This window comes from Diorhabda carinulata, chromosome 8, assembly GCF_026250575.1.
Source record: "Diorhabda carinulata isolate Delta chromosome 8, icDioCari1.1, whole genome shotgun sequence".
Taxonomy (NCBI): Eukaryota; Metazoa; Arthropoda; class Insecta; order Coleoptera; family Chrysomelidae; genus Diorhabda; species Diorhabda carinulata.
The window spans coordinates 18248192-18272820 of NC_079467.1; the positions used below are offsets into that span (position 1 = coordinate 18248192).

The following is a 24629-nucleotide window of genomic DNA, read 5'->3' on the forward strand; positions in this document are numbered from 1 at the left end:
TATTTTTGGTCCACTGGGTGGTGATTGGTGAAATGGAAAGAGTATGATATGGAAATTGTGGATGAATTGACATTATTGACAATTTCAATAACATTGTACAAAATAATGTAGGGAGAGAAATTTATTCTATTGCTTATGTGGCTCCATCCTTTCTGAACGCATTTCAATGGACCTTTTTATATACAAAGATTGTTATCCTTCTCTATACCCTCTGATATTTAACAAGGATAACTGTATTGTAACTTTCTTTGTATCTCGCTCCAATATTGAAACACGTTTTTCATCGTTTATCGATATTATACTGTTTTGAAGAAGGAGATTGAAGATATTTAATATAACAAACTTCTCCTTCAAGCTGACATGCTTCGACTTTGAGGATATAAGAATGATGTGTTATAATTAAAATTTCAGTTTTAATTTTTGGAAAAAAAATCTCTTCCCTCCTTTATATCGGTATATCACATTTGTTTGAAATTAAGAGGCTTAAGTGATGTTGACTCAAGCATTAATGCGAACGGCGTAACTTCACCGCTATCATCAAATTTTGAAACCTTCTTAAACATAGAAAAATCAAAAACTCTATGAGTTAATAATTATCAATGACTTTGTTGTAGAGAAACTCATTGTCATAAGGGATTGTCTCATACAAAAACAAAAACATTTTGATGGCAAACTTTATTTTCTTTATAATTTAATAACATAATTCACAAATTATGAACATCACAATACAGTGTGTGTAAACTGAATGGAATTAATTCATTATTTCGGTCAATTTCCAATAATTATAGAAAATCCTGAAAGTCATCAAATTCAAATTTTCGACATGTTCTACACATTTGGCATAGCATAGGCTATTAATTTCTACGATTTATTGTTTGAGTATAAGTTTTCCATGGTCAATCCCAAAATTATCTCAATAACGGTCGCTTTTTCTGTCGACGAATATTTCCGATCGTCTTTCACAATCCATTCTCTTCATTTTCAGAAATGTAGTGACCGACCTGAATCCACTGGTTTCTCCTATAGTTACAAATCAATGCAAAAAGTTCAAATAAAAATTTCTCTTAGACCGCGTCAATAAGGTTTGGGAAATATTCATTCAAACGCGCACTTGGTCTAACGTAAGCAAACTCGGCACACATTAAGCTGGTAGCTTACGGAAGCGTAATTCTTCATCTAGTTTGTGAAAAACTTATTTTTATATGCGGATCTATCTCTCTAATATCCATTCGAATGTCTCCCAGTACAATTTGGTGAACTGGATATCGCTGGTTGTCAAAGTTTTTGACCTTCCTGAAGTTCTTCCTCACTTTCGTCAAAATATATGTCACGTTTGCATAAAAAGTCGTGAATTTCATTTTTACTCAGACCTGGTACCTTCTTCTTTTGGCGACTATGTTACGATACATTATTATTATTATTATAACTTCTCATTTGTCAATTCTTTTAAATAAAAACGCCAAATGACGTTGATTACGCCATAAAGTTGTAATTAAACTTGTCATCAGTTTCCTGGAACAGTCTCCGTGAAAGTCACTGTTCCATGTCTCGAAATGAACTGACACAGACAAAGGCGTTGGGTCCATTCATAATACGACCCTATTAGTGACAGGTATAAATATAAGGGTGAGTTTATTTTATAGCATCCCATACATTAACTGTTTTGGATCGTGAAAATATTCGTTACTGATGTTAAGCAGTTTTATACGCAAGAATGATCCACGAATGGATCAGTAGCGACGATCCATTAGTTTTTGATGTTTTGTCTTAAGATCTTTCACATTATTCACGTGAAATTTGTCGGAACCATTTATAAAAATCGATTAACCTGTTTTTCTAATAACAAAATTTCTTGTTTCAAATTTTGATCGTATGGAAACGATGGGAAAAGTGGAACATTGTATAGGTAGCATCAGTAGAAGAATGTCTTTTTTAATTGTTTATCTATACATCTCTTTCTTTGTCAAGTTCTACTTTAGCCACCTGGATTACTTATTGCTCCTTCAATTTTATGTTTCAATATTTGAGTCCATCATACAATCTTACTCTCACGTCTTATTTCGATATAACGGAGCTTTATACAGGAAAATGAATAAAACAAATAACTATTTTGAAAAATATAATTATTGACTTTCAAAAATAATTTCGCCAAACAACATAATATCATCATCATATCATACTACCCTGTAAATGTACTTTATTATGAAATATCTAGTAAAAAGTTTAAATATGAAAATGGAAAAATATTGATAATAGTTTTTGAATTATTTCAAAAGTTAAAATGGAGAATTGTAATACTTATGAAGCCTGAACCAATGACTATTCTCCCCTTTATACCAATTTATCTTTTGTCAATTCTATTAACTCTTCTAATACAGTTTTCTTTTCTTAACAATTTTTAAATCTCATTTGACAGCGAATTTCAATACCCATAAGTCGATAATTACTTTCTAGTACAATCAAGAATAATTTCATATTTATTTCTCGTCAAATTGCCATGGATATACTTCAATGTTCATTTTGCTCAAACTTGACTAGAATCGAAGCTTATTTTATGATTTCGTGCAATTCTAACATCAAACTTGTCAACATTACTAAAAACAAATGTTTCTTCTTTCACTCTATCGATGTTCGATGATTTATTAGGTTTTCCAATTTTATTATTTTCTGCTAAACTTGATGATACGAATTTCGAGACTCCAACCGCATACGTTTCACCGTTGCTCTCTGTGTTGCCACTTCTCATGCCCAAAAACTGCTTCAGAACTTGACGGAACTGAAACAAATATCGGAAATTTTAATATTTTTTGAAAACTAGAATCTATGCTGTTAGTATCGTCTGCAAAAGGATATATTTTACCACGGACATCTACATAGCTGATCTTAATTATAAACAGTAGAAAAAAAATAGGGCCTGGTACTGATCCTTGGGGCACTCCACATTCTATTGGCTTGCAAGAAGACATCGTTGTAACAGCCCTTACAAGCTGAATGCGCAATGCGAAAACTCAATTCTCCAATGTTTTCTATAATTATTCACAAATTGAATAATTAAATATAACAAAATATACATTTGGTTGTATTTGGATACAATTGAAAATTCTGAAATGTTGTATTATCCATAGAAAAGGTTAATTCATAATTTTTTGTCATGGTCTTTAGTTCTTGTGAGGAAATGTGAAATCAGATAATAAGCCTGCTAACATCCAGAAAAGTTCATTCTTTGGGAATATACTGTTTTTTAATACCCTTCAGCACTATTCAGCACTACTCTCCAATCCTTTTGGAGAGTTTGAGCGTAGTCATACTTGCTTCAGCTTCTGCAAGTTTTGGTTTCAGTCATCGTTACAACAACATTCACCAATTAAACCGAAATTTAAGGACATTTTCTTTGTTTTTTTGTTTGATAGTCAATAACCAATATGGATACTTTTATTTTCAATTTTTGTTGAGTTTTTAAAAACAAAAAAAAACATTAATGATATATTTGAACATCGTATTATATCAATCCATATAACAAATTATAGCTCAACTCTAATTATAGATAAATTTACTAAATCGTGGTTGATTAAATATGAAATTATGGATTAATAGAAATTGAAGAAAATTTGGAAAAGAAAACAAGCTCACGCTAACAACACAAGGTGAGTCAAGCAGCTTCAGAACTGGAAACCCCATAAAAAAATAATAAAAATAATGAAATACAGAACTTAATAGCAACAGAAGATTGTGAGTTCTTAAAAACAACGAAAAAAACCAAACTAATTCCTCTTTCCACATTCCTGAAGGTCAAAGGCAAAAAGCAGCCAAGATAAAGCCAATATGTTCGCCATTCTTCAAGCTCAAAATATTTTTTGGAATATCCATATCCAAAAATTCACTATAAACAGGATGAAAACAATAAGCACAGCATTTTCAACCCAATCTCCCGGATGTAACTTAATTAGTGCCAAAATCCTGAAGGAACTATCATATAAGGGGTGCAAGTATTGACCACAATGATCCGATCTTCTATATTATCTACACGACTGATATTTCCAATCACAAAAACATAACTGCCGCAAAATATGTAGACACTGCTGCTCTAGCATCGCACCAAGAGCCTCTCAAATATAGCAAACAAACTTAGACACTATTTTCCTGAGGGTGAAAGTGGATAGAAATAAATTTGTTAATGTTACCTACACCTAAGGTAGAGGGATCTGTGCAACTAAAAACATATCTACTGAAGCAAAAGATAGTGTAAAATATTTTGGTATTCATCTGGATCGACGACTAACCTGGAAAACATATATGCTAACCGAAAGAAAGCAATCGGGTTTGAAACTGTGATGGTAAATAAATACAAGAATCCATTCAATCATGTACTAATATATAAAATCACACCAAAATACATCTGCAGATATGGAATTCAACTATGCATCCAACTCAAATATAGCCATCCAGTACAAATTTCATTCAAAGGTAGCTAGAATTTTTGTGAATGCTCTATACACCCAACAATATAATTGCTTGTGACCTTAAAATTAAGTCCGTTAAAGACAAAATAATTCACTTCCCCTAGAAGTATCCTCACCACATTGAAATTCATCTCAACGCATTGGCTCCACTTCCTATCCAAAGAAGGCTTCAAAGGCGTACTCCTCAATCAAAATGGTCACTAGGAAATCTTTTTACAAGTTGATTTTATTACAGTTTCGTTTGAGATTTCCACAACATTTTTGCAACCCTCTTAAAAACTCGATCATCTTATTTATGCGATGCTTTTTCAGCGTCTATTTTAATCTCTTTGAGAATTTCAAAACTTTGTTGAATTTTCAATTTTGAACTTTTATCGATTAAATAACTTGTCGCTTATCGTATTAACAACAGTATATATACAATAATAATATCAAGGTTAGATAAAAATAAAACAAGTTTTTTCTTTCTCCATAGTTTGAATGACAAATTGAATAAGCTAAAGTAATTCTCTATCAAATTATTCTTTTCCTGGAACTATTCCTTGTTGATACAACGACATATAGTATTGCTAATTTTCCATACTATGATCTTTCGAAGTTTCTCTGGCCAGAAGGTCAGTTTTTCAAGACTATCGCCCTTAAGGCAAAATAATCTAGTAAGTACCCCATAAATAACTATTAAACATTTTTATTCAACATACATCGAAATACCTGCAAATAACTTTCTGAAGAAGCTGTATAACAAACAATAAAATTAGTAAGTGGAAAATTTACCTGACTGTTGAGTCCAACATATATGATAGGGTTATAGCAGATGCTGCTTTTTGCGAGTAAAGCTGGAATCACTCCAGTTGCAGGAGTAACCCCTGAAGGATTTCCGAATTGTACTAAAAGGGCAAATATTGCATAAGGTGACCATGCCATCAGGAAGGCTATAATCATCATGAAAATCATATACGTAACACGTTTCTCTGCTTTTGTAGTCTGACCCATGCTTAAATTGTTCTGTAATAAATTTTATGATGATTTATTTTGATGAAACTCACTGAAAATAGATAATTTAGAGCTTTTTATAACTACGATATCATTTGATATTCATCCAAAACTATTACAGTGGTCCTCATAATAAATTTCTGCATTTTGATTTAACTTATATTAGTTTTAAAATACTTTATTCCTGACAAAGCTCGACAAAGAAATTCTTCTGTTGCCGTGGTTATAGATATTCGCAATATTAATGTTTTTAAATGCTCATACCACGAATATCTTCATGAGAATCGTCTATATTCATAGATTCTCTTGAAATAACGATATAGTTAAATTTTGTTTAGTTTGGGGCTCATTTGCATAGATCCATGAGTCGTGGCCTGTCTCAATCATATGAATATTTATGCGGTCTCCAATGCGAACAAATCTTTCTGAAAGTCAAATGTTTGTGCAATATTAAATGTAATTGAACTAATGCCCAGGTATGCCTCAAACTCACGGTATGTTGATCTTGCAATATCAGCTTCTGCTACATCAGCCGATTTTGGACGATCTTCACGAAAATCATCCTGTAGCGGAGGTGGAGAATCAGCTAAACACGCTGGCTCGAGAAGAGTGTTTCATCACCAAGAGTCGAAACGAGGCTGGTTCAGTTTACGTCGAAATTCATAGAAAATCATCGCAAGGAAATGTTTACGATATAATTCCATTTTTTTAATGTTTCAAGTGTCTGTAAACAACTAAAATAGCACTCGTATGACAACAAGTTCTAAGTACGCTCACTAAAATGTCAAACTTTATCTTCAATGTCATATTTGACGTATTCACATTAGTGTTACCATATCTCAAAACTTAAATAGCAACCCTCGTAATTATTACTTTTGTGTGAGGTTTTTATATAAATTAAACGTACAGACCTACATAAACCAAATATCCTGTTTTAAACGACGAAAGTGTCCTTCGGCCTCTTTACGTAATTCGCATGACATAATGTTGCCAAACTCACAGAAGTCGGTGCAGTTTATCAGTGAAAGTATTGTTGATTTATCTACCCCAGATTCATATTTCATCAAAACATGAATCAGAATTAGCGTCAAGATCAAAAGACAAAAAATTATTGACATTAGTGATAAGAATTATCACATACAGAACACTAGAAAGTGTATTATTAGCAATTTTTGATGAAAATGAAGATCTGGTCTACTATAATGGTATTGGATATTGCGAAGCTGCTTCTAGACGTTAATTTTGAGGAATGAAAAACTGAGTGACCCCTTTTTATTGATAGTTTTAGAATAAGTTCACAATGCATCTTACTGTACATTGGAAATTAATTTGCAACGCTTACAAATGACAGTTCAATAAAACTTAATGAGAATTTGAAAATTATTATTTAACTTGGTCAATGAAATTTCTACAAAAAATATCCTTGCTCCATTCGCATTTGGTACGCTAGAGCAAAGCAACTGCATTGGAAAAAGTTGCTGGACAAATTCGTTAAATGTCTATAAAACCAATATATAAAGGGACGTTGGTAAGCAGAGAAAAAATTATACTTCTACCATTGTTGGAGCAAATCGTCGAAAAGATTGAGTGTTTGGATCATCTATGATCATATTTAAGTAACAGAACAAAAACTTAACATCGAAACAATTTTCCTTATCATATATACAATTACTTACTCAAGAACTATTAAGGAATTTTAATTATTATTTTAGTTTAAGCCATAACGGACATAATACATTATCGAATTTTACTAAACTGAGAACAAAATCAGTTATATAATAATGTAAGTACCTATAACGACTGTATTTACGTAGAACAAACATCTCAGAATTTCTTAAGAAGATTAGGAGGTCATAAATATGATAAGAAAAAATAAAATGGCATAAAATTAGCAGGCTATGAAATACCAAACAAAAACGGATAAATACAAAGAAAAAATAATTTTTGGAAATGTTCCACTCACATAGAAACAAGAGAACTCTCATAAATTTGGGATAGAGACATGAGAACTAAAAAAAAATTATTTATTTTGGTTGATAACAAACTTTTATTTCATATTCATGTTGAATTACCAATGACAAGTCATATTTTGATGATAGAGTAAAATAGGTCGAAACGTTAATGTTTTTACCTTTCCCAAAAACTAGTTTTCAAACAAATCAAACCTAAAATCAATTTATTAAGAAGAACATATAAAAAGGTCCAAGAGGTAAAAAGTTGAAGAAAAATATCATAGTTTTAGCAAAATTCCTTCTCAGGATCATACTAATATTAAAAAGATAGTAAACTAATATTAGTAGTAAAGTAACTGTTCTCTCTCTGCTTGTGCTACATTTTTACATAAAAGTCATCTGATACTTATTTTTGAATCTTTTAGTAGACTTTTTGAAAAATTTCTTCATTAACTCTATCCCGCTGCTTTTCAAAGTCGGAGATTATAATAATGAAGCGTATAATCTTCTAAAATTGTCGCTCAAATATTGAGTAATTTAAACTATTTAAAATACACCCTAACGTATTCTCGAGTATTTACTTCACACATTATTGACCCTATATCATCCTTTCTAATTTGTTGTTCGATATCAAACATCTTCGTTTCCTCTTGCAAAACGAATAACTTTGATGTAAAATTCAAATTGAATTAAATACGTTTCAGAATTCGATATTCTATGGTTAGGGTATAGTGTTCGTAGTGACTGAGCCGGAATACTCTTTAATATAGTTTACAAAATTATTTTACCAGTTTCTGGATATGAGTTTGTATCACAATGAGTTAATGGGATAAGTTTCGTGGAATTTACACTGACGCTTCTGGAATCAGTATTTAATTTAATTAATCTTTCAGTATATACACCGTAATTGTGAACTTACATGGGAAAGCTTGAGAATGGAATTGAAAATAGTATATTGAAGTCTTATCTTCCTTTGTTGAGAGATAATTATGCTTAGTTTTTCTCATAATTACATTAGAAAAGGATCTAAATTTACAAAAATGTTGACTAAAAGAACACGAGCTTGTACGGTTTTATAACTACTATATAGTTCTTTGAAAAACCAGAAAAGGAAACCACAACCAGTACAACATCTTCTCTAGATCAGATGATATTTCAGCTCATAACTTGTCAGCTATTATACTGATTTGGAATGAGAAAAACATAAAAATCACTAGTTCAATAAAATTAAGTTATCCAAATGCTTCTGAATGCTAGCTTTTACATTTTTTTTCAAAATCCTATTGAGAATATTAGTATACTCATATCTTTGTATATTTTCTAATGGAATATAACGTGTGTACGTGGAACAGAAAGCGAAAGTTTGCGCAGAAGCCCATCTATAGCATTGCAAACATATCCCTCACAAAAGTTTCTCTATCTCTCTGAAACCCAATCACAACGAGCTCCTCTCATTTTATCACTGAGCAATACTGAGAAATAATTCTCCAATTCACCTTTTTCCACCAAAATACCTAGAGGGAGCTCTAGGAATGGCCTTCTGTTTTCTTTAGTCTGCATCTTTCCCTTGTCTCTACCTTTGATTTTTTTGAGAATGTGATTATGTAGTATGGAGTTTAATCGCGTTTTTTCATTGTTGTTACTGAACACGTCTTAATGTAGATACAAGTTAACCTTGTCCTGTATATGTTAAAGTCTTCTCCAATTTCTTATCAAATATTTGGCCAGCAATTACAAACTAAATCACCATTCATATCACAATATAAATTAATAGTAATTATACAGAAATTATTCAAATTTCATTGCTTTTGGAAATTTTACAAAAAAAGGAAATCAATCAATTTCAAAGTTCTTTTTGATGTATTATAACTCTACTACTAAAAACTCAATAGCCTTATCGATCAAAGGGGAAATAGCGTGAAAAATAGATGTGCTACTGTTAAATTAATTGGAAAGTTTCATACTAATGATAACATTAACTTTATATGTGGAAGTGTGAAATTAGTAGATATGGAAAAAAACCTCACCAATCCTCAGTATGTATAATCAGATTTTCAGGTGGATATATACGAGGTATGAAACTTTTTTTTCTGATATAATTTACATTTATTTATTATCACGTTCAATATGTACATCTCCTCTATTGAGAAAGTGCTGGAAGTCTTTTTTTGTCAGTTCTTTCAGAAGTGCTTTTTCTTTTGCAGCTTCAACAGACTCAAATTTTATTCGTTTCAATGCAGATTTGACCTCAGGAAAGAGGTAGAAGTCCCACAGTGCAAAATAAAAGATTAAATTGCATTCAAAGTATTCATACAAATATTTTTGCCAGCTGGATCCAATTGGACAAAATTAGCGATTTTTTTGATATTTTCATCCGTTGTTGACTTGGAAGGGCGACCCGAAGGTGAATTTTCTTCAGCATCTTCTCGGCTATTTTGAAAACGCTTCAATCACTTAAAACCACTCATTACGAGACAATTCTTCCAATAAATTTTAGTCAAGTTTCATGTTAAATCCGTTGTTCCATTTTAAAGGCAAAACAAAAAAATAGCCTCTGTACAAATGGATATCACAGTTACACTGGTTTGCCTACAATAGACATTTGGAAGACTACGTTTGGCGATGCGTAGTTTTTCTGTAACAGCTCTAGTCTTTATTTTCACTACACACCTCGTAAATATGAAAATCCTCATTATAAATAATGAAATTCCTGCTTCCGCCACCTTGGAGCCAAGAAACAATATCAGCAACCTCTGTGTAAGGAATTTTCTCCCTACCCTGTACGACTTATACGTTGTTTATTTCTTTATAGGTAGTTAGCTTTTCCTAAAACTATTCAGTTGAAGAGTACCTACTCGTATTATTGTAAACGACAAACTGAAGTGAAAATTCCTCTCATCAAGCGGCCACGACTGGAATCATTTCTATCCACTTTTATGTGAGAGAGCCTGAATTCAAAGAGAACTTTTGGGATATTCTCAGTATATTCTCAGATATTTCCATATCATCAGTACAATGTATTTTGTTTTACTGTTTTGTTCCAATTCCTATGGTCTTAAACTCATTTGAATATATTTTTATTGTATTGGCGTCAATAGAAGCTTTTTCTTTGGCATAAGGATAACTGTATACGAATATTACGCATATTTTGTATAAGAATTTGTGTCAAAACTTGTTACTGCATTTGATATTAATTTGGGTTTCATTTGACTCTATATGAGATTTTCTCGTTTCGATTTCTGAGGGAAAGCTGATTATCATAATTGAGAGGTTCTTGAAGTTTATTTAAAGCTACCTGAAGATTGCTATCTATTGCGAGGACAGCAATGTCGCAATGACTGTTATTAAGCGTAAAAATGGGCCCAAGACTTTTACTTGAGGCATGTCTGTTTCGATAGTGTAGTTGACAGAGGTTTTAAGGTTTCATTTCATTTGGAAACAAGTGATTATTTGGGTAAGTAATTGGTAAACAAAGTTTTTTTATCGCACGTAGCTGCATCTCATAATTTTATCTCCTCAAAACTTTTTATGATTTGATTCAAAATTCTGTACCATTGTTGGATGATATGATGTTAATACCTGCAGCTTATTGAAATCCACCCTACTTTCAAGTCTTCACAAGAAAATATTTTAGAATGATGTGCGACAATAGGCACTAAGTGAATGGGGTTATCCAAAAAGTTCCTGACATAACATAGAGAAAAACATTTCCAAGTTTTCAATATGTCTCGTTTTATTTATTTTATTTATTGTCAAACATGAATTGAGCGTTCAATATGGCTGAAATTTCGCCACTATATTGATAAGTCTGCACTGCAGATAATCCTCGTATGGTTTACATTTAATATAGTGGATGCCTATCTACTCGATGTATCCGGATTTTCCTCCAATTTGAGTATAATATCCGATCACAGTGCATTAGCAGCTGCTGTTTTCAGCTGTCCTACTTTATCAAACTCTCGAAACTGCTTCTCTACTGTTTATTTTGATAAAGGCAATGAATAAGAAAATTTTGCATGGAATTTCAAATCTATATTAAGATACTGCCAATTTATAATCAAAATATATTCACTTCTCAAACTTTGCCACGGAAACTACAATTTGATTCTTTATCTTTACTACTACAATGAACTTTGAAGCGATAACATTCTGGAGTAGAGAATAAAACGACTTTTCAATCTCAAGGATGAAAATTGAATTTTCACGTTGAACAGTATCAATTTATCAGTTAGATTTTTTATTAACCAGTACAGTAACCAAAATAATGAACTCATTCAATTACATTTTGTATATCATATTTTTAAAATGAATTTTATTTCGAGGAGTTTTTTATTTATTCATAAAATGAGAGAATGTTAAAAAATTCATATTGTGTTATTTCAATATGAGCCGTAGAAAAAATACTAACATAATATTTGTACTTCGTATTGTTAATGATTTATAGATGATTCGAAATAATTGATGATATTCGCGTCAATAGTTCCAAGTTTTTATCTGTTTATAAACGTAAACTGTCAATCATGTTTCGTTCTTCCAATTTATATCTGAACTTTCATATCAGTTTGATGATATGGTTGATATAGTTTGAAATAAATATATCAGTAACAGAATAATAAAATCGATACAAGTGTCCTGAATATAAAACTTAAACAAATCCACCACTACAATTCATATAAGATCTAGTAAATCCTCAGGTCTTTTATCAGGTTTTAAGTTAATTTTTTATCTTTGAAAGATCAAAATTTTCTAATTTACTGAGCTTGGATTACAGATATTGTAAAAAGCCCAAGTTTATACAAGGGTTACACAAATATAAATAAGAATTCTTAAATATAACGAATCGTGGAGAATAGCCGGGACTACGTAACCTCACTTTTTAGAATACTTGAGAAAAATATGTTGTTGTGTATGTTGTGCAACGCATCATTATTCGTTGTTTATGCTCCGCTTTCCAAAAAGGCCGAGAAGAGCACCAAAGAACAAGTGTTACTCATGAGAACATCAGTACTATAGAAAAACTCATTTTGGGAGAACGACGCAGTACTGTACATGATATGGCTGAAGAAATGGGCATCAGCATAGGTAGTATTCCAGCCAGATGGGTGCCAAGACTACACGTTTACAGGCGCTTCAGCAACGGTATGAAGTGTAGGTAGAAAATTTGTTATAAATAATATTCAACTACATACGAGACTTGGGTACATCACTATATTCCTCTGAGTAAACGCTGGTCTATGGAATGGAGCAAGAAAGACGAAGGACCGCCAGTTAAAGCGAAGGTAACACGGTCAGCGTGGTAGGTGTTGTGTACCGTTTTGGCACATGGAAGGATCAATTGCGGTCGACTGTTTTTACTGACCACAAACTGTGAACGCGCAGTGTCTATCTACTAAAAATACGGTGAAACCTGCCTACAATGCGATATTCATTCCAATCCGTAGTTCGATATTGCTGCAAGACAATACCAAACCGCCAACAGCTCCGCTTATGATGGAAACGTTAAATGAATTGGATTGGGACATACTCGAACGCGCTCCTTATAGTCCCGATTTGTCACTCTGCGACTATTATTTGTTTGATCAATTGAAAAAGGTACTTGGCAGATTCCTACTCGATTACAATGCGGATATTGAATCCTTCGTGTACGAATGGTTAGAAGAAGAGCCTAGTGATTTTCACGAAAAATGCATCAAGAAGCTTCCGGAGAGGTGGCAAAAGTATGTTGATTATGACGGAGACTATCCAGAAAAACAGTGAAATATTTCAGGTCTAAAACTTGATGATAAAATTTTGTATAGTAAAATTCCGATTTATATTTGAACCGCCATCGTAAAACAAAACAAGAAAATTGGTGACCGACGAGATCCTTATATGTATATGAAAGATAAACAAAAATATGTATAAAAACATGTATAAAAACATTCATAAGACCAAAAATAAGCTTGAAAGAAACCGCTGTCATATTTACAAAAAAAGAAAAACAAGAACAGAGCTGTTAATGGAAATTAGATAATTCTCGAAGCGATAGTGAAGGAAAGAATAAAGAAATATAAAGAAGAACTATTTAACGACGTTAGACTTGAAATTGATATCAATATCTCACTTACTACTGATCAGTCCACCAATAACAGAAGAAGAAATTGAAAAATCAATAGATGAATAAAAAATAACAAAGCACTTGAATAAGGTGCAACTCGTTCGGAAATACTTGAACTTCTAGATGAAGGGGGCATAATTGCACTAGATAGATAAATTATTCAACACCATATATGAGACAGGTCACTACCCCAAACAGTGGTTGTGCTCAGCTTTCATCCCTCTAAGAAACCCAAAGCAAAAAAGATCTTAGACTCATTATCCTGATGTTTCATAACTTGAAATATTCCTAAAAATCATACACCAAACAATTTACCAAAAATGCGAATCACGTACATGAGAATCGTGTTATCGAGATATCGTTTTAGTATCAAGCAGTTTAAGGAATTATGCTTGTACGTTATCAGGGCCTACTACCTTACCATCTCTTAGTAGCATTAAACTGATTGTACTCCTTGTTGTAGAACTTCTGGTGCTTGCAATAATTTCTCTATTATAAAGTTGTTTCTTGTACCTTGTAATTTCTCTCCACTTCTTTCGGTCCCTTGCTTTTTCTCTCCAGCTGTGAATTTTTCTCTTTCTAAGATCTTCTTTCACCGCTTCCCTCCACCGTTTTTTTGGTCTACCTCTTTTCCTCTTGACGTCTAGTGTCTTCCATGCAACTCGTTTTAAGAGCCTGTCTTCGTCCATTCGTTCTAGAGACCTAGCCATTCTTATATTTTAGTCTTTATAATTGCACTGATTGGTACCTCATTGAAAAGTGTATCAATTTTATAAATCGATCTCTTTCCCATCCCAACTCTGTCTGCTTTCCTTCAAAAATTCTTCTTCAAATTTTTCTCTCCCAGATATCCAATTTCTCTTTAGTTTTATTCGTCATTATCCAAGTTTAACAGGCGTATATCAGAGTCTTAAAAGTTCGAACTTTCGTAGATCTGGATATCACTTTCGATGTCAATAATCTTCTAAGACTGTTACTTTTGTCAATTCTTAGTTCGATTGCCTTTTCTCCTTGGCATTTATTTTCTAGTAGTACACCCAAATACATGAAATTTTCTACTTCCTCGAATTCTATTAACCTTCCACCGTGTTTAAGTACTTTAAAGTTGTTTTTTATCTTGCTTCCACATTTATTCTTTATTTCTATAAACTTTGGTTTGTCATTATTGAAGTGTAGACCTTTCTCTTCTGCTGCTGTTATTAGTTGTATCGTGGTTTCTTCAAGCTTTCTTCTGTTTCTTGTTATCAACGCCACATCATCGGCATAAGCTAAGAATTGGTGACTTCTGTTAAACAACATTTCGTTTCTGTTGATTTTGATTATGCTTATTATGGTTTCCAAACCTGGATTAAATAGTACCGTTGATGGGGGCCCTCTTCGTCTTAATCCTTGTTGTGTTTTGAAAGGTTCACTTGTTATTAATTTCTATTATAATGGTTGTGTCTTCTAATGCATCAACTATAGTAGTAAAAATAAAATCTAACTTACCATCATACCATCGACTTTGATATTAAACATATAGTGTAGCTTATTCTATGACGAATAGTGCATATTCTACCAGACATAAAAACAAATGTTGAATCAGAACTAGTGGAGTTAGATTTTTTCCAATCACCAGATCTAAAGGTTTCAACTTTATAGATAACACTCTATAAGATTCGCGATTTTAAGATAAATCCTAAACATGGTTTACTAATGGAGAATAGCTTTTACTACCAAATAATCTCAGAAAACTTAATCATTAGTGACTATACCGAAAAATAATGAATAAAATGTTACCTTTCTCATAGTTAGTACTATACTAACATAACTGAAGGTGATTATTGATAATGGCAGCACCAATCCGAAAGTGAATAAATAAAGGATGTATGATAGAGCATTCGATGTTTGTTCTTCCCAGTTTACCGAGCAGCTGCAATAATATTAGAAATATGAAAATAAATAAAAAATCATAGCAATTCGACGAGAGTTTCTCTCATAATATATTTTTACTGTATAGTGATGATTTAACGTTGAAAGCCAGTTAACTAATCCTCAATAAACACCGAAGCTACGTTGAAGTTTAGATATTTACCAGAAAAATGCATTCTAACATCGTATTTCTCAACCGAATTTTTTAATTTGTTCAAATATTTCAATTACCTTCTAATAGTTTTAAAGTGAAAAAATTTATGAAACAAGTGAAGAAGATATATTTAACTCGCTCCAAAATTACGTGGACAAGCTGTGAGTTCCAAATATATGAGCTTTTGAACATAACTGACGTAGAAGAAATACAGAAAACCTGGTATTTTTGCTAACAAATATGATTAAGGGGGTCATACCATGTGATGAGCTCAAAAAATCGATTTTTTCTATAAATTGCTTTCTTAACATGTCTAGAATATGGTAGTAAAGTGATTTTTGAAAATTCGAAGTCGTTTTAAAGATACAGCAGGAAGAAGAAAGAGCTGTTCGGAGCGCTGAGTTGACAGTTGGGGTCCGGGCCTATTGTATACAGTCGACTTTATACTTGGCTCCCTTTTATACATATATACATTTATACAAGTTTCTGCAGGCTTAAGCAGAACTTTCTAGAGGAGGAAGGAATACTCTATGGACCAGGCATCACCGATTGATGGTAAGTTGAGATTTTCATAGTTTTAAATGGTCTTGAAACTTTAAACGCGTTTTTCTCAAACCTGTGTTTTTCAAGCTTTTCTCCATCGTACATCACAAGCGGCTCGACCGAGTAACTTGAAATATACAGGGCACACTCAACACATGTAAATGCATAGAATGAACTACTATCAATCGAAAATTTTCAAAATTTCGATTTTTTCTATGGCAAAAAACAAAAAAAAATTCGCAAAATTTGCAACTTTTATTTCAAATGTCTACCAAAATTCCAATTTTCTGTATATATATTTGATAATAGTCCATTTTGTGCATTAAAGCTTATAGATTAGAACACCGTTTTTTATTTTTGTGTCAAATAAGCCAATCAGCCGGAATCGGGGAGAAGAGCAAGCTCATTTTATCGAGGCGGTGGTGTTCAGAACGCTGTAACTCAAGTTCTATATTTTCAGCTTAAAATTTATATTTATACTGTAGAAATATATGTTGGGAAATGATAATAAACTTAAAGCTATATCTATTTAATGGTCTTAGAAAAAAAATCCTGAAAAATCCCTAAATAACAGGCGGTCACTTGGGATGATCCCTTAGCTACAAGATCTTTTGTTGTGAAAATTTCCTTAGGAAATCTGAAAATTATAAGATATGTCACACAATTCCTCACAAACATCAAGATACTTTATCTGCCTAACCACTCGAACAAATGTCTTGGAAATCTGGGATCGTAAGGTGAAGAACAGTGGGATTTAATATGGAAGACGGATACCAAGTTTGTTGGGATAATCATAAGATGATAAATCATTATTGGAGTATTGCACATTAATATATGGATTTGGGGTCTCGTATACACTGCGACTGAAAGGATCTATTGTATCCACTTTTCTTGCTGAGATGCTCGAGAACCCAGTGTTTACAGCTGATCCATTAATCCCACCCCTCTTAAAAAGTCTAGAATGTGGGATGGCTTCAATTTCCAGAGATCTTCGATTTCTGTTTCAAGCGCTCCCAGATGTAGTGCTCTGGAGCTCCTTAATGTTTCATACTTGGAGAGAATGTGGATAGAGATTTCGTCCTCTTTGCGATAAAACCTGCACGCCGCATTATCTGCTAGCGTCTTCAGGTGTTTGTTGAGGCGACAATGCCACGGTAGGACTCTTCGTTAGTATTCGTAGATTGTTTTCACTTAGGTTAATATATTCAGCAACTCTACTCTACTTATAGTTTCCCAGAGAAGTATTTGCTTGTCTCAGACTACTAGCAACTACTAATTTGGTTTGTGCGATGCCGTTCAAAAGTTAAATCGATGATATTCTATTTAAAGCATTTGAATGAATATTTCAAATGATAATTCTACATAAACTATTTTTAACCATATAGTTCAGTAACATATGTTACAGATGAGCACCATCATGGACTACCACTGTGTCCGATTTTATAAGTATTTGAAAAAATTGTTGCCTGTGAGGGATCAATCAAAAAAATATACCTTCTTTGTTTAAAAAGATCGGTAGAGGAAGGCAGTTCTGGTAATGCTTTAAGCACTCTTGAAAATAGGTTTCTTTGGTCTGTTTGCATAGAGATATGCGCCACAAGTCTAAAAAAACTTTGATTTCGGTTAATATTGATCTTAAAAATTGGTGGATTGTTTGGGGAGTCGTTCTACTTTTCAACCACTTTGCACCTATACCTATTTGACTCTATAGATTCTCCAGAAGACGTTTCCTATGGTGTTAATTTCTGTAGCTTGCTCGCAGAATCTGCAGTTGTCGTTTTCTGTCATGCCTATTGCCTAAAGTACTTTGAACGTGTTACTATTTTTTTTCTGGCAAATACAGAATCATATGGAAATATAAAAATTTGACGTTCATACTAGTCCGATAACGCAAAAGAAAATATCGTGAATGCATTAGACTCATCTCTTTGTTTATCTTTGTAAAAAACTCATTTATCCTCATAACTGGATATAAAATATCTACAACCCATGCATCAAAAATGTATTTACCTGATATTGGCTGCTTCGTGGACATATTTACCCCATCCAATCAGTGGTGGTACAGTGAGTATGAGAGAAAATGTCCAAATTCCTGCAATCAAATACCTTGCTTCTTTTCTTGTGAGCCCATGGTTTCTAAAAGGTCTAGAAACGATCAAATACCTTTCAAACGCGAGGACTGTCAACGTTGTAATTGATGTTATACCTAAGAAAAATGAAAAATCGGTAGCACTTTTAGTAATTTTCCAGTTAAATGTATGATATTCTCCTTTCTGCGGTATAAAGCTATATTCTCTACACCACGAATTTTCTTTTAAACATGAAATTTATCTACTGTCATGAGAAGAAATATAAGTTATATCTCTCTATTCACTTTTGTTCATTTTTATGTTTGTACCAAGTCAGAAAGTTTTCATAGCAAGTGCTTTACTTCATTTTCTTTATTCCTATGAAAAATATCAAATTTAATGTAGCTATTATTCGAGCCATATGTTTTATTTTACTGGAGTAATAGTGAAAAAGCTTTATTTAAGACGGAATACGAGAGTCGTGATCCCTTTTTCTGACGAAATTGTTTTCACAAACAGAATGATTCTTATTATGAGAATGAAAGAATGGTTTTGGGGTGATCAGTCAAAATAGAACACTGAACACAGGTGAAGAAAAACGTTGACCTCGCAATTTATTTTTGAACTACATAAATAAGAAGAAATCATTAGGTAACAAACAAAGATTATACGGCGGATGACCTATCAATTCGATGTTTTGACTGTGCACAAATATTTTTGTTTGTACACTGATATGTGAGAGCTCGCATTGTCATGTGGAAAATGATTCTTCTTCTACGATTGGTTTCCCTGATTTTTTCGAACAATTCTAGTAAGAAAATGCTAGTGTACTATCCAAAGTTGACGTTGCTTTAATGGGACGGTGGCGAAATGTCCAGCTACCACGAAAAAACAGGCTTCGAAGTGCTTCGAAAGTCATAGAAATCTTCGCACGAAAACTTTCGCGAATCAATTCCATTTTTTGACCAAGATAAATGTTTCAAGTATCCGTAAAAAATCAAACACCTCGTACGACGACATATTCTGAACACATTATACCTATTTGATGCAAAAACATGTCCATATATGTATTATTTAAATGGTTATCGAATTTACTAGTTGAATTACACATTCTTAAGGCCGTGTGTGATTTATGAATTATTTAGCAAAATTTAATAATACTACTTCTGATATATTATGGGTATATTTCATCAATTTTTTTCAGTTAATTAAATATGGGTGAATAAACAATGTTTTTAATCCAGACACTTTGCATTATAAGGAACTATCCTCTTCGAAATAAATGGAACAAACGCCAAAATAAAAAATAAACCAGACTGAAACTGTTTTTGTTTAAAATTCTACAATCAACAAAACCATAAAATAAGGATAATTATTGGGAAAAAATCGGAATTTTTTGTATTCATTTGTGATATACGAAATTCATTTACCATTTTTTTCATCAATTTTATCCTCTCAACCACGAGGTCCATCGATTCGCCAAGTCTTTTTTTTTGTTGGAAACCAAATACCTGGTATTTCGAGTTGTGTTTTTGCATGTAGCGACGGCATTATGATCTCATAATAGAAAGTAGAATCTTTTCAAAGAAAATAATAGTTGAGTCAACTCTATAACAGTCGCGAAACACAAAAAAAATCACAAAGACACCAAAACCCACTAAATTCGTACAGCTTCAACCTAATCTTAATGGCCAACAAAACATTATAATTCCAGCATGACGTCATACGCGAGACGTGGCAAATTTGAGCCGACAGTTCAGCATACCTGTGTTTGTGAATCGTGGTTCAGTATTAGAAATGTTAAACTTTATTATGGCAGTGACAGATTTCATATCATGTTGATATTCATATCAGTGTTGCCATATCTCAAAACTTAAGCATCCCTCGTATATGATATTTTATTAACATTAGTTTCCAATTTTTCAATTTTTTATGTTTCCCGGAAATATTTTGTCCTTCCTTCAACCTAAAATGATCAGCAGAAAAAATCTATTATGTCACATTTTATTTCTTTAATGTAATGTAATATTCCTCAATTCTTATACAACGTTCTATAACTCTATTGAAATTCAATTAAAATATCTATTGCAAAAAAAATTCTAATTGTTTCTTTTTATTTGTGGATAGTCCATATTTTAAAAGATCCGACCAATTGCAGCTTCTTTAAAAATTGCTTAACTTCATTATTTTGGTTAAAAAGTATTTTGTGAAAGGTGTACAATTAATTTAATTGAACGGCAAGGGGGGTTCGATCATGAAAAAATTACAAACAATATTTGGCCCACAGATCCGTTTATTTAAGGAAAAGCTCCACCGTTTCCACTATTATGGAATTTTTGATTGAATCACCTTTATACCTCCAAAGATATGGGCCTAAACGTGGACATCGACATCTCAAGATCAAGACTAAAGAGGAGAAGAGAAGGTGGAGAAGAAGATGGGAAAGAAGACTCATTTAGTCCTGACCGTTTTCACTATTATGGATTTTTTGATTGAATTACCTTCAGACCTCCAAAAATATGGGCCTAAACGTGGTCATCGTCATCTCAAGATCAAGACTAAAGACATTAAAGAAGAAGATGAGAAAGAAAACTCGATTGTCTCTGTTTTGACAGTCTCGACTGGCTGTCGAAACTTCATTTAGTCCTGACCGTTTTCACTATTATGGATTTTTTGATTGAATTACCTTCAGACCTCCAAAAATATGGGCCTAAACGTGGTCATCGACATCTCAAGATCAAGACTAAAGACATTAAAGAAGAAGATGAGAAAGAAGACTCGATTGTCTCTGTTTTGACAGTCTCGACTGGCTGTCGAAACTTCATTTAGTCCTGACCGTTTTCACTATTATGGATTTTTTGATTGAATTACCTTCAGACCTCCAAAGAGATGTGCCTAAACATCGACATCGACATCTCAAGATCAAGGCTGAGTACATTGGAGATGAAGATAAAAAAAAGACTCTGTCTCTGTTTTGTCAGTCTCGACTGTCTGAAGAAACCTCAGTTACTCTCCACCGTTTTCACAACTATTGAATTTCTGATTAAATTAATATCTTCTTTTTGTAATGGTTGAGGGATAAATCTGTTGATGGCTTCATTTACGTGCACCTCTTCAACAGATACATTGGCATATTGATTAACAACATTTATTAATACTTTCTTTATATTCCTCGTATTTCAGATGCGTTTCATTGAGTTTTTGCTATCGAGTGCATAATTTTAAATATTTAAATATATCATGATGAGAACGCTTTCCATTTTAGATGACAAAAGAAAAATAAAGTATACTTCAAACATGCATAAATACATTATTTTTTTGTGGTGTGGTATACTACCATATCATATTCATTTGGAAAAGAAATTTTGTCATATTGATGAATATACATATATTGTGCTTAACCAAAATGAACATATCATACCATCTCCAGGTGAAAGATTCTGTCTTATTCTTTTCGGTATCATCAACCTATCTCTTAGCCACAGTTATCAATCTGGTATAAATAGTCTCGAATTTTTATCATAGATAAAGACATTTCGATGAATGTATGAAAAAGTGTCATTCAATAGAAGATTGAATGATATCAAGCTCCTATATCTTATCATTAATATCAGTACAAACACATAACGAGTTTTTAATTTTCTAAAATGTGAAGAACGCGGTGTTTCCTTTCCTGAAAGTTGCAATTCTCGCATCTTTTAAGTTTTATTCCTTAAGATGAGGATCAAGAAGTTCTGTTTTTGCTTTGTCAATATCAAATCACGTACTAAATCATTTAACTATTTTGGAACAATCAATTGTGGCTTGCTGGAACTGGAACCAGGCGTGAATTACACTTTTTTCATTAAAATAACCTTCGGTTTTCATTTTTCTTCACCACTCTTTATCATCAAAATAAATAAAAAAGCCTCTTTAACATATTTAGGAAATGATCCGATTTGTGGTTTTACATTTGTTTATATTTGTTTATAGATATTAGTATTTGCTCAAAACAGCTGTATAATGGATAAATAAATTATGATGATGAAATAATTAATTACTTTAGTTGTTTCATTTATAGGCCAGGTAGGTACCATCCGATTTCTCATGGAATTTTAATAATCAAGGTCGATTAACTTGAAAATTGAGACAAAGGTAGTATTTATATATTCAGAATCTACCATGTGCCGAAGGGTGCTTTTGCCCTGGGAGATGTCTTGGAGATGGAAATTCATTTTACAAAATAATTTCGTAGGTCAATAGATTGACTAATTCTTAGCCAATTTTACTCTACAAAATTTTCTTAAAAGCAGGTACTTGGAGTTATTAACTATTGGAACTGCTCATTTTCCATTGAAAAAACGCATATTTTCTTACCGTTTTTTGAGGGATATATTGAAAAGTTTCTATTTATCAGGAAAATTATCTGGAACAAAAACGTAGTTGATAAAAAACAAAGGGAATTCGTTATCTAAGGACCTCTGTAAATTCAATAATAACTGAGTTATCACTCGTTGAAGGATGGCTATTTTTGGGGAACCTCAAAATTAAAAGACTTTAATCTCAAATAACTTGAAATCGGTGAAATTTTTGGAAAAAATTCAGGAGATATTTTTCAAAGCACATTGAAAAGCCTTCATGATGAGCACTGTCAGAAGTTTTTTGCATAAGATTTGACTGATTTATAACAAAAATAAGGTTTCCTTTTTCCTTTTTTGAATAAATGTAAAAATTACACCCTCGCCATTATCACCCTAATTGAAATTAATCGTAATACACTAGCAATTAACTTTATTCATGTATTATTGATATAATTCATGTGGATTTACATATTTTAAATGCTTATTATAGAAAAGATAATTGATTAAATTAAATTGTACACTGCATTTCCATAACCTTGAAAAAAATGAATTTTTGTTGAATAAATCAAAAACTATCCATTTTTCAGATATTATTGTAAGGCTTTCCTTGCTAAAAATTTTGGAATTCTTTAAATCTATGTATTATAAAAATTTAAGGAAATACAATAGTACAAACTTTGCATTCTCGTCCCAAATGTAGTTTATACAACCTTTTTGAACTGCAGCCTTTTGAAGAGAGTTATGATGGATATAGCGTTGAATTTCATGAAATTCTCTACAAAAAACTATTCCAAAAAAGTTTCTAACTTGAAAATTGAGCGAGTTATTGTCAAAAAACCAACTACTAAATTTCGGAACACGAATTTTGGCAGCATTGGAAAAAGAGAAACGTGGAGTGTACAATCGCGCAACGGCTGGAACGAACTTGAAGAAGTAGATATTAGTGATGGTAAATATAATTATTCAAAATTGTTTTTCATATTATTTTTTGATTTCAAAGCAACACTTCTTGAAAATACTGAAGAAATATGAATTTTGAATCATTTTTAATGATCAAAGAATAATCGTTGAGATTATTTTCATTTTTTTATATGATTAGTACATTTAAAGTTTATTTTACCCGAAACAAAATACATAAAATCTGAGATTTTCAATTTTTTTGCAATAAGGGGTAGTTTACACCTCAAAAAATATAGAAAGCCCGGTTCGGCACAGGGAAGATTTTGTAGAAGAGGGTAAGTAGAGCGTGAATTCAAATTTTCATGGAAAACGACGTTGATTAACAAAATTTCATAGTTTTAACGTTTTTTACCACTGTTTACTGGCCTATTAATAATCAAATTTCGTACATGTTCTGCAATATAGTTTTATCGACAATTGTAGACCAGATCATAAGGATAACTTCATTGATTACAAATTCGACTTTATGGAAATAATGAATTTAGATTAGGTCCCAAGGTAATTGAAAACAACGATGTCGTGTGTTATACGTATAATGAGTTAATTTTTCAATTATTCGTCGGCTTATCAAATTATAGTCTCTCATTTCGTATAAAAAAAAAACTAATATTTGACTAATGGGAATGACTCTAATTTTTTCTTAGTTGACCAATGTATTTAACTGGAAATAATTGGAGAAATTTCGTCCTTCGTGTTGACTCCTAACTCAATTAAATGATGTAATCATAAAATATTGAAGAGTCATTATAGAAATTGGAGGTAAATATAGTAAATTACTTAAGGTACATGTGAACGTGAATGAGAATATTTTGAAAAATATGCTTGTGGTATTATGGTTTGGTTTTGAAAATAATTTACAACTATATAAATTGGATATAAGAAGTTAAACGCAATTCAATAAATTATTTTACTGATATCATGTACATAGTATGATTTATTTAAAAGCTTACGAATTTCATACTAAGTCCCACAATTTAGTGAAGTGAAGTATTGGAGAATCTACAAACTTCGAATTCCTGCAGACAATATTAGTAAGCCTGAAAAGTTCGTAAGCTGACAAAAAGATGGCACTACTAGTATTTTTTTCATACTATTCTGAATTGGCCACAACCTTCAACCAGTTTATAAGTTTGACAGCTGTCATACTAAT

At 32.1% G+C, this 24629-nt stretch overlaps 1 protein-coding gene across 1 annotated transcript in view; it reads right to left on the bottom strand.

The window, feature by feature from the left end:
• Window positions 1-2105: 2105 nt before the first annotated feature.
• The window catches only part of LOC130897177 (pinopsin-like), a 32601-nt gene continuing 10077 nt past the window's right edge, over window positions 2106-24629 (bottom strand). The window contains exons 4-7 of the mRNA XM_057805900.1: window positions 18121-18316; window positions 15282-15414; window positions 5235-5465; window positions 2106-2776 (exon numbers count right to left, since the gene is read on the bottom strand). Coding sequence (XP_057661883.1) covers window positions 2525-2776; window positions 5235-5465; window positions 15282-15414; window positions 18121-18316 — 812 coding nt within the window. The 3' untranslated portion in view covers window positions 2106-2524. The remainder of the gene's footprint in view (window positions 2777-5234; window positions 5466-15281; window positions 15415-18120; window positions 18317-24629) is intronic.